Consider the following 11076-nt stretch of genomic DNA (forward strand, 5'->3'; position numbering starts at 1 on the left):
GGTCATTCACGGCCACGCCCTTGGGGTCCCACAAACCACTCACCCAACTACCAAGGGTAACGGCTGTACACAGTATTGTTGAAGCAAAGCCTAGATAGAACACAGCACCCAGCGGTCGCGTGATCTGAAAGGCAGCACTCAATAGATCTTTGACAATAGATGTGGGATAAGAAAGATACCCCCTCAAATGGATCCGAGCGGCTGCAACTTTCTATAATCGGACAGCAGTCAGCCGGTGAAGATCCGCTAACCAACTTATTTCCCCGTCCAAACTCTCCCAGCCCATCGCTTGAGCACTCGAACAGGTATCAATTGAAACAGAATATAGATTGACTTTTGATTTTGGGGGCTCGTGGTCAGGCACCATTGCGTAGTATACGAGTTAAGCACATGCTGATGATCTGACAAGAACGCATGTCTTCTTCAGACGACCAACGCCGCTAAAAGAATGGGAAAAAGAGGAGAGGAGAAAATGACTAAATAAAAGGAAAAAGAAACAAATGTCACGACGACCTGTCTACGTGCTAGTCACCACGGAATACTCTCTAAATTACTCATTTAGTATTTTGTAAGGCCTCTCCAGATGTCGACTAGTGGATGGGAATTGGAGCCATCGCTCCCTACATCAGCCGTACCCACAACCCGGCAAGGCCCTTCACTGCACGGCGATATCTCTCGCATAAAGGCCTATAACTAACACGTAATGTTGCTTTTGGTGGGCAGCTATCCAAACATGCATCTCTATTTCCGACATCTTGTGGCCGGAGAGGACCTACGTCCTATTATCGGCCTTTGCGCTGTGTCCTGTGGCGGACGTGACCTTCTGTCATGACCTTGGGGCCCGCCGCATGGCGAGCTTGTGGTAGGGTAGAATAGGGCGGCGAGGGAAGACAATTGACTGAACTGTTAGCAATATTTCAAGTGTCGAGGGAGGTTCGAGTTCGTGGCTTGATAGCTCAAGTGTGCGTGAGCTTTATCGTGATTGTGCCGCCATGGCTCATGGACTACCTAGAGCTGACATGAGAGTCGATGAGCTCGAGCCAAATGACCCAAGAGTCGTTTGGGTCAAGGCTCCTGTTCGTGGTAAAACGTACTATTACATGGGGCCTGTCCAGACAATAAACCACCACTTGCGACAATCTTCCTGTTCTATAGCTTCCCGGACCTAGCCTTCGGTTAGTGATGTCAGATCCTCTTCTTCAAGTCCTCGGGATACCAAGTCATCGCGCCAGACATGCTCGGCTTCGGCAAAAGCAGCGCGCCAGGCCTACCAAGCGCATATGCCTTGAGAAGCGTTGCGGATGACGTCAAGGAATTGGCCGAATCGATCGTAAAGAACAAGAGGATTATCTTGGGGGTCATTTTTGGGATAGTGCTGTTGCCTGGCGCACCGCCATGTGGTTTCCCAAGCTGTTGCAAAGCATCTTCAGCATCCATCCTCCATTTACCCCGCCTTCATCGACCTTTGACTCCCTGGATGACACTTCTCAGAGCAAGGGGCTCAGGAGTCGGAGACATCAGCCGCAGTTCAGAGGTATGGCGCTCGAAGAGTAGATCAAGGACAGGGAGCAAGTTGGACAGTTTCTGAATGCCATGTTTGGGGGGGTCGGGGCTGTAGGTCAGGCCGGATTCGACCCCACAAGGAGCGCTGAAAAGCCCAAGGGTGTTCATTGGCCGAGTAGCTATCTGACTTGAACTGAGCTCAAGCCCTCATCGTAAGCTGTTCAGGTCGGGATCGAGGTGTTTGGTTTAGCGGTGGATTTTAGCTGTGGTTACGCGATATGATGATGCGACAGTCAAGTTGACCGAGGTCCATAAAGTGTTATTTTAATATCGCATAACAGGGTGACGCCAGTGCGGGACATGTGTCACACGTGGTAAGTATTATTCGCGACAGATTTCACTAAACACCCGCAGCACTTAATACGCTAGTTTAGTTCACATTCCTGTCTCGATTTTGGCCAATAGCAAGAACGAGCACGGATATGGTGACTAAAAAGGGGACTCAAGGGCCATCTTTCGCCGACTGGGAAGAAAAGAAGAGGTGACTCGACGCAATCATGAGCTGACAATTAATCTGCGGAGTGTTCCCGATGTCTCACAGAGAGGATATCCGGGGCTTACATTACAAGTGGGCAGATAGTGCCTACTTTACGCTGACTATAGAGTTCATTAATTTACTTTAAGGTCCGAATTTGGTGTGTAAGATGTGAGACACAAAGGGCTCTACGTCTCCACATCGTATGCTAAATTCAACCGAGAAAGCCTTGCCCGTCATGAGCCAAAATCGGGCAGGAGTGATGGGTGAACGGATAGGGAGGGGCGATTTGGACGTGATGGTGCGGCATGGACGTGACGGGGTGACTATAAACGACGCGGTGCGGCCTTGCTACGTGGGAACCGTCAGAGGCGGCGGGATTATGCCTACGAAAATCACAGAGGGACGGCGGAGAATAGGGACTAGATTATTACTACGGAGTATATATAAGGATAGGAGGAGAGCACGAAAGAAAAAGAGAGGGTAGAAAGACGAAGGAAAGAAGATAAAAAAGAAAAGCAAAAAAGGATATAAAGGAGGAAATAAAGAAAACAAAGAATATAAAATAAAGCGAAATAAAACAGAAAGAAATAAAAGAAGAGAAAAAGATGAAAAGCAGAGAAGAGAAAAAGAGAAAGAGGTACGTCCACTCTAGTGTCAACTTTGAACAGAGTCCGTGATCATAGGCAGCCCACGTTAGCACTGGCAGTCGACTCTTCAACACATCCAGTCAACGTGGGCATCTGGTTGGGTATTGGCAGTCGACTGTTCAACACGTCCGATGGGTGTAAGTACCCGCTCTAAATTCGACCTGAGGAATAAATAGGCTATTAAACAGGTCAAAGTGGGCATGCAGGTAAGCAAGCTCAACTGAACAATAAAATGGCCAATGCAACAATGCAAGGGCATCCAGGTGAGGCTCAACTGAACAGTAAAATGGCCAATGCATTGCTGCAAGGGCATCCAGATGAGGCTCAACTGAACAGTAAAATGGCCAATGCATTGCTGCAAGGGCATCCAGATGAGGCTCAACTGAACAGTAAAATGGCCAATGCATTGCTGCAAGGGCATCCAGATGAGAACACTCAACTGAACAATAAAATGGCCAATGCATTGCTACAAGGGCATCCAGATGAGAACACTCAACTGAACAGTAAAATGGCCAATGCATTGTTGCAAGGGCATCCAGATGAAGCTCAACTGGACAATAAAATGGCCAATGCAACAATGCAAGGGCATCCAGATGAAGCTCAACTGGACAATAAAATGGCCAATGCAACAATGCAAGGGCATCCAGATGAAGCTCAACTGGACAATAAAATGGCCAATGCAACAATGCAAGGGCATCCAGATGAGAAGGCTCAACTGAACCATGAAGCTTTGCTGACAAAGTCTTCACCAGGACCTGTTCGAATGGCCAATGCAACAATGCCTTGTTGCAATGGCATCCAGCTGAGCAATAAAGCTCAACTGAACCATGAAGCTCGGCCAGGAAGGTCTCCACCAGGATCCGTCGATAGACCTCCGGGGCTAGAGCTTTGCTGCCAAAGTCTTCCCCAAAGATGAGTCAGAGTGGATATCCACCATAGGACATCGCGTGCTGAGATGGCCTTGACGGCCAACCCCCGCCTCGTCCATCTAGCTTCGGCTTTGTCAATCATGGTCAGTGCCGACTTCCGTCGGCTGCTGCCATCCTGTCCCTCCGCCGAAAATCTAGATCTCGACTTTGTTTACTTGTGCAACGCCCCTTCGAACGAGCCAGTGACGTGGGTCGTGCCTCAGTTTTGGGTCATTCGAGCTCTGTTGCGTAAACCCCGTCTTCAACACCCCTCGCCAAGCCCGTGGCCCGGCGAGGGTGTGTTGAAGGGGAAGGAGAGGGAGAAGAAAAAGCAGGAGTGAGGAGAGGACGATGGGCGGAAATTTAAATACATGTCGACGTTGCACTGGAAGACATCACTAATCTTAGCTAAGCAGCTTAGAAACCGTCCGAAATCGTCCCTTTACACGCACAGTCTCCCAGAGGCCTTGTTAGGCCGTCCTGCTTGGGCCTGCCCTGTGCAGCTCATCGCTGTCAAACGGCCATTAAAGGCCGTTTGGCTGCCCGGCCCTGAGGTCTTTGCACTCTCCATCGAGAAGAGCTAGAATAGGCCGTGCGTGCCACCACCCCTGCCATCCCACGCCACCCCGGCCCTCCTAAACGGCCCTTCCATTCACATCGACTAGCTGCATGCCATTACGCGACGCGACATCGCCGCATGCACATTCAATCACTACAGGGTAGGGATCCCGTCTCAAGCAATCTCTATTCCCTTGGGCCGCCAAAGTCGTCCTTCTTCGCCATCGACACTCGCCATCGATACTCGCCATCGACACAATACCGGTATCTGCCAGCACTATTTACCATCGTGCCTGCCACTCATCCTTATTTTTCGCTGTTAAAAAACTGAAGCACAACTCGAATACCAGTCGCGTGATTGAGGGACAAGCCCGCTGAGACCGCACCTGAACCCCTACCTAGCCTACGCTGTTCTCCGACGTCGATTTTAGCTCCCCCTGTCTCATCACGTGGCCGTCCGCAATGCGAGTGATGCAAGTGATGCATGACGCAAGCCGCCATGTCCGTGTTCGGCCCCACCACAGCATCGGTGATATACTCATCGCGACAGCAAAAGTGGGGTATGCCTCTAAGAAAGAAGAGGAGAGCGCCGAGTGACAAGGGAAAGAAGCTGATGAGAGAGCCAAGAGCCAAGAGCCAGCGAGGGCCACCGAGGGCCACCGAGGGTCAACCAGACGGATTCAGGCCGTTTGCCAGCCTTCTCGGCCAACCCGGAGATTGCTCACGCAGCAGAGTCAGGTACCCGTTGGCTCATATGGGGCTGTGGCGAACTGTCCTGTCCTCATTTTAATCCACCCCGCCTGGCTGTCCAAGCCCAACGCCACAACTCGCCCAATTAGTCCGTGGACCTGTGTAATGTTCTGCTTAGCGTTTTTGTTCTTCTGGGTTGCTTGGCCCTGATCGTACTAGACAGTAACTTCATTCTTACCCGTTGCCAGTGTCGAAAGCGCATCATACTGTCAGAATACCATCGCCTACCCTATATCTAGATGAAGGATAGAAAAAAAAAAACATCCCTCCTAAAAAAAACTAAAATAATAGAGCGGTCCACTCTGAGTGGGCCATTTTGCCAAAGACACCAATCAAGACGAGAGTAGATAAATAACCCGCAGCACATTCAACTATCATCGTAACGAACTAAACGTGGGCGGACCATCGGGGATGAGCTTCGATGCCTGTTCTGCTTTGTCTTGCCTTGGTACTGCCCCATTGTAATTTTGCCTTAGACGATAACCGGGCCAACAAGACGGCCGATCGAAATGATAATCGGCAAGCCCTTTTGACAGCGGCGGTGGTGTTCCTGAATTAGGCAGGCTAAACACAGGCCGGCGATGTGGAAGAGTGCAGTCAAGCGCGGACTGTCCGGGATGGACCGCAGCCGTTCGCTGCAGCAGGCACGCTCTCCTGGTGGAGAAGCGGGGGGAAGAGGGTGGCGGTCCCGCTAAGAGGAACCTGATGCAACGAAAAGAACTGTTTTTGATAACAACACGCACAGCCATCCATGGAGCCCTGTTCTCAAAGAAAAGTATCATTCGAAATCCGGAAGAGGCTTGCTCCTGGTGGCCTATGTCGGTAATTAGAAATCACCCCTCGCTTCAGAACTCGGCCTTATAGTTGTGGATAAGACCGCAAGGACCGTACAAATGACTGTAGGCAGCGCAACCCCCCCTCTTCTTCTCTCCCTCAATCAACTACATTCTACACAACCTGGAAACACCGTATTACGGCTAGCCGAACGGTGCGCAAGAGGAAGGCGATGGAAAACCCTCAACCCTCGCAGAACCTACAGCACTATGCCTATGCTGCCTTTTATAATACCAACGGGTTCTGGGATGGCTTCGTCTGTGCCCCTGACGGCGAGCTACCGTCAGAAGCAAGCGAAATTGTACGTGCAAGTCGACGTATAGAGAGGCTCTGATACACGGCTAATGGCGGCGATACAGATTCGAAACATTTTTAGAAGACAGCTCGTGATTCCTAGCACGTTAGCTCGACGCCCCGCCAAGAAAGGAAAACAAGTTGTAAAGACAAAGGCCTACAAAGTACAGAAACAGACCGTAGAGCGAAATCTACTATCTAAAAGCCCAGAAGTGCATGCTCATCAAGAGCTGCACACCTCTCAGGCTCCCGGTCAACACGATCACAAGGAGCGAGTCGGGAAGTACGGGTCCGGACAGCCCAGTGTTTACGGTGGCCAGTCCGCCTGACAATCGCGGCAACGGCGTCGCGGCGTGTCGGAATAAGTAGAAGCTTCCCGATTAGTGTCATAACTTACTGTCCAAGTCCTAAATTTAACAGAGCATAAAGTGCGGGATGGAAGTACTGAGGATCTAGACTCGGTAGACTCCCTCCCCACCTCAGCAATCATTGTTACGAGCATATCAATGATACCGAGTATACCTAGCGCCTAGGTGTTGCTCTCTTTGCATTTCACCACATATACACTATCTATAAATATATTGATCTTTTAATTTTCAAGTTTTATTTCTCAAATTGGTTTCGTCTTGTACGTTGTGCTACTCTCCACCTCTCCTATCTATATACTTCAGACCCTTGACGTTGTTCTTTTTTTTTTGGGCCGCTCCCAATCGTCTCCAGGCCTTTGTGGGTGTTGGTCTAACCTGTCATAACCCTCATTCTAAGACCGGCTCCATTCGGCCTTTTTTCGCCCTCTCTTTGTCCTTCGTTGCTGTCGCCGCCCCCCCCTTGCTTCTAAACGCCGACCCGGTCTACACCTCAATCGTCCCAGGCCTGGCCCAGGGTGTTTAATTGGAACAACAACCCTCATTTCAGCTACATCACCCATTTCTTGCCTTTTTTTTGCCTTTTTTTTTTTTCTTCGTTCCTCTTTGTTTTGCTCCCCTTTGTTTGCTAACGGCGACACTTTAGTTTGTTGTTCACGGTCTGCAATAGCGAACACATTGTTACGCTATATCATCACCGCATTCTGACATCAAGTCCTTCTTGTCACAGAACCAACATGGGCGGCAAAGAAACCAGCCTCGACGCCTTCGTCAGGGGTGTCGAGTTTGGGGCCGTCACCAGCTCCAGCGCCTCCGGGACGAGGGGTATAAGGTTAGACTCGTCGACATAGCCTCCGACTACGATGGCGTGTGGTACTGGAACCGATACCCAGGCGCCCGTGTCGACAGCGCCGTGCCACACCGTGGGTTTTCTAGTCCAGAGCTTTGGTGTGGATGGAACTGGAGGCAGCGGTTCCTGACAGCCCAGAGATTTGAGGCTACCTACTTCATATGTCGCAGACGAGTGGGGCATCCGGAAACACACTGATTTCAACACGTACATCTCTAAGGTTGTTTGGGATGAGCAAAGTAGGAGATGAACTATCGAGAGCAAGTACAAGAAGGGATAGGTTGTGCGGTATTTCCTCTGAATACTAGCTTTGCGGCCGAGAGACGAATTCTTGACTGGAAAGGGGTCAACAAGTTCCGTGGCAGCTGTTTTTATCCTTCTTACTGGCCGGCGGAGGAGCCGGTCCGAGAAAGAGTGGGAGTTTGATCCTGTCGTCTGCCCAAAGAGGTTCGATGCCATCACCGGAGGTCTGATGCAAATAGATATCAGCGGCATATCGGGCCGGAAACTTGCAGATAAAGGAAGAGCGGTGCCAAAACGCACCTTGGTATGGCCGTCGCTGGTTTTCCCAACATGCTCTGCACCAACAGACCGCAGGCGCCTACAGCGCTCTGTAACAGGCTGACCTGCGCCGAGTCCCAGGGTGAGTTTATCGTTCAAGCATTGAATAAACTGTAAAAGCAGAATCTCGCCCGAATGGAAGGTAATGAAGACGTCGAGGCTGAATGGGGGCGGGTGTTTGTGAGACTGCCCATGCAGCTCTTCTACGCAGCACCAAGTTGGTATGCTACAAGATTCACACATCTTTTCAGAGAGAGCTTGAGCATGACTGATCTTTTTCCTAGTGGTATATGGGAGATAATGTCCTAGGAAAGCCGCGCGAGACCCTGATCTACCTTTGGCGGTGTTCTGACGTACAATAAACCCTTTTCCTCGGCCAGGAGCATCGCCGCATCCTGCCCCACAATTTGGTATGCTCAGCCCATTGGATTTGCGCGTATCTAGACATGACAGACATGAACGGCACTTTCCTCGCCCGTCCTATCTTGACGTTAGTAAGGACACTGACGACATTGGCCTCCCGGTTTCCGGAACAGGTGGCTACTTAGCAGGGTGGGGGTCGGATACGTGGCAGGGCGACGGCTTGAACTGTCGCGGAGTCTCAAAGCCAGAACTTGCCGCATGCAAGGGATAGGGTGCGTGTTGACAAGTCCATGGCCCTTCCGCTGCTGTACGTAGGCAGAATTAAAGCTCTTCCTTTGGAGCCTCCCCAAGGCCTGTGCAATCCTCGAACAAACCCTGAAAGCACAAGGTATAGTAGGGTAACTAGGTGATTGGCTGGAATGATGTATTGTGTTCAGAACCTACCCACTAGGCCCCGTTCATGCCTAGTCGTGTTGTGCTTTAACAACGTCGGGTTTTGGCCGTCTGCAACATGCCCATTTACTCGTCCTTGTGGCCCCGGCATAAAGCCTCTGGTTTTCTTACCGTCTAAACCATTATTCCCTATATTCTCCCTTTCGACGGCACTCTCAGCGTGGCCGGTGTTCCATTGACTGACTGGATCGTCCTTTGCCATGTTTCATGTACCTCAGAGCAAGGCAACTTTCTCAGGATGCGCGCGAGACTCGTGTCGTTTTGCTTCTCCGTCATCGTTACATCCTTGGTTTTGACCAAGTTGATTCATCTATCCGTCCATGCTCGAACCGTGCCGATGGTTGACTTTGGCCGCTTCTTACCATCGCTACTGCTACCCGATGTCGCGATCATTGGATTGTCGCGTCTCATAATGCGACGCAGCAAGACGGCTATTGCGAAGGTGGGTCGCTTGACGGGATGTCTATTTTCGTACGTCGTTCACAACCCTGCTTTGACTACTATCTGTTGATAGGCAACCAGCCTTGTTCTCTTAGGTGCTGCGTCGTCACAACTGGGCTTCTTCTATAAGACCGGCAGCGAGTTTAAGTGGACGGACGCCCAAAGATATGCCCGCGACAAAGATGGCCTCAAGATTTTGCTCAACGAGGTGGATGCTGCCCTCGCAGCCGGCCTTCTTGTTGCCACCGTGTCTTGGTTTGCCGGGGAGAGCGTGTACAGAGCCACTGGCGCGCTGTTGGCCATGACTGGCATGCCCATTTTGAACAGTAGGTGGTAATTGCTTTCCTGCCTAGTATATCACACGTTGCCGAGCCGGAGCTGACGCTTGCTTGAGTCTTTCAGCTCGCTCATAGCACAGAGATCCACGGTGATTCTCGCTACGTCAGAAGGTTGTCATTAGACGATCCGGACTCTGGATCCAGCCGCAACGATAGTTTCCATGCGGCACCAAGACGTCAAACTTGCCAGATATGAGGCGGTCCGAGGTGCTCCTCGCGAAGGAAGCTGCTGAGTTTGGTCCGTCTGGCATATTCAACGCTGACGGCCATCCTCGTCCATCATCGCCGTACTCTATGATGGCAGGGCGCTCCCCGTGTTGATGCTAGAAAGCCTCAGGTCGGCGGCGGATGGCTGTGGCGATGCAGGCTACACGCGACAGAAACGCCTTTCCCGGACCTTGTAGAAGAGTCGAGGTGAAAGCCCCGAGAAGTTTCAGAGGGTGGGCGCCAGGAAACAGCAGCAGTGGTGCGTGGCGGTATCAGCGCCGCCCACTCCTTGGTGCCGAAGCACCGCCCTCCGGCTTTCTAAGTGGCCTTTGAAGAGAACTCGACGCGGGAAAATGCAAAGAGACTAGCGGCAGTGACGGCCGCAGCTGCCGCGACGAACAATATGATGGCAGATTCTATAGCCCTGTCGGTGATCCGCTCCAGATCACGAACCGTAACAGCGACATCCTGAGCGCGTTGAAGCCTGCGTTTGCTGGCGGATCCGTGGGATCAGGCACGTCGTGCTCGTCATGCTGGAGGGCTATACGCCAGAGAGCTCTTTCCTCTGCAGCGGGGCTCTGATGTTCATCGGATGATGGCGAGATCTCACGGGAGCAGAGACGACGACGATGAAGTCAATGGCTTTCCATATACCCGATCGCCGAAAAGATCACGAGCAAGTCTGGACGCTGGGGAAAGAAGGACAGTAGAATTTCCGGTCAGGCGCCTGCCCCGAGTGGGACGACGCGCAACATGGATTCGCGGCATCAACGTGGTCGGCGGCCTGACAACAGCCTCTCCCTCAAGGCATGACCGCCATCCTCTGCAGAGGTCTGGCCCCTGCCGGTCGACAACCCCAGAGTCAGCGCCGATACTGCCACGCTGCCTGGATCTGCCACCTCTTGCCATCAAGGAGAACGAGTCGACGGACGACTTCGCCGGAACGCTGATGGCTATCTGCATTCTTCAATCCGTGACAGCGGGTACGACCGGCAGGACAAATTCGATGGCAAGATTGGCTTCGACGTTATCGCAAGCGGCTCGGGCGGGACGCGAAGGCACCATCTTGGAAGATCGCCCTTTGGATACCCCGAGACGACACTGAGACCTCACATTCGCGATTACATCGAGAAAGCACTGGCACCAGCGCGGGCGGATGTTCCTCTCCCGCCGCAGCACCACCTCACCCCTAGGGAGTGCCGGGGGCCTTCAATCTGCGGAGTACGTCATGCGGGCCGATGGCATGGCACGGCGATTTCAGCAGCTATCTAAACGCCATGCGATTCACCGACAAGTAGCTGGGCGGCTGCCACGGACGCTTTGATAGTTGCGGCATCGCCGACGAGACGCTGTTCGTCTTCGATGAGGACCACGCAACCAGGCGTTCAAGGAAGACGTCGCCTCCAGGGCAGGAACCTACCAGAACAGCCACATCAGCAATTTTCGCGTGCCCCACATCACCTTCA

The 11076-nt window shown here is 52.0% G+C and overlaps 1 protein-coding gene across 1 annotated transcript; it reads left to right on the forward strand.

Annotated features, from left to right (window-relative positions):
- Nucleotides 1–8862: 8862 nt before the first annotated feature.
- LRP88_14990 (uncharacterized protein) lies at nt 8863–9402 on the forward strand (the record flags this gene model as incomplete). The annotated part of the gene is made up of 2 exons (XM_083251323.1): nt 8863–9085; nt 9161–9402. The coding sequence occupies 2 exons, from the start codon at nt 8863–8865 to the stop codon at nt 9400–9402; spliced, it is 465 nt and encodes a 154-aa protein (XP_083092924.1).
- Between the last annotated feature and the right edge of the window lie 1674 nt (nt 9403–11076).

The sequence above is a fragment of the Fusarium phalaenopsidis genome, assembly GCF_050370095.1.
Source record: "Fusarium phalaenopsidis strain FUZ10S chromosome Unknown contig_32440, whole genome shotgun sequence".
NCBI classification, from domain to species: domain Eukaryota; kingdom Fungi; phylum Ascomycota; class Sordariomycetes; order Hypocreales; family Nectriaceae; genus Fusarium; species Fusarium phalaenopsidis.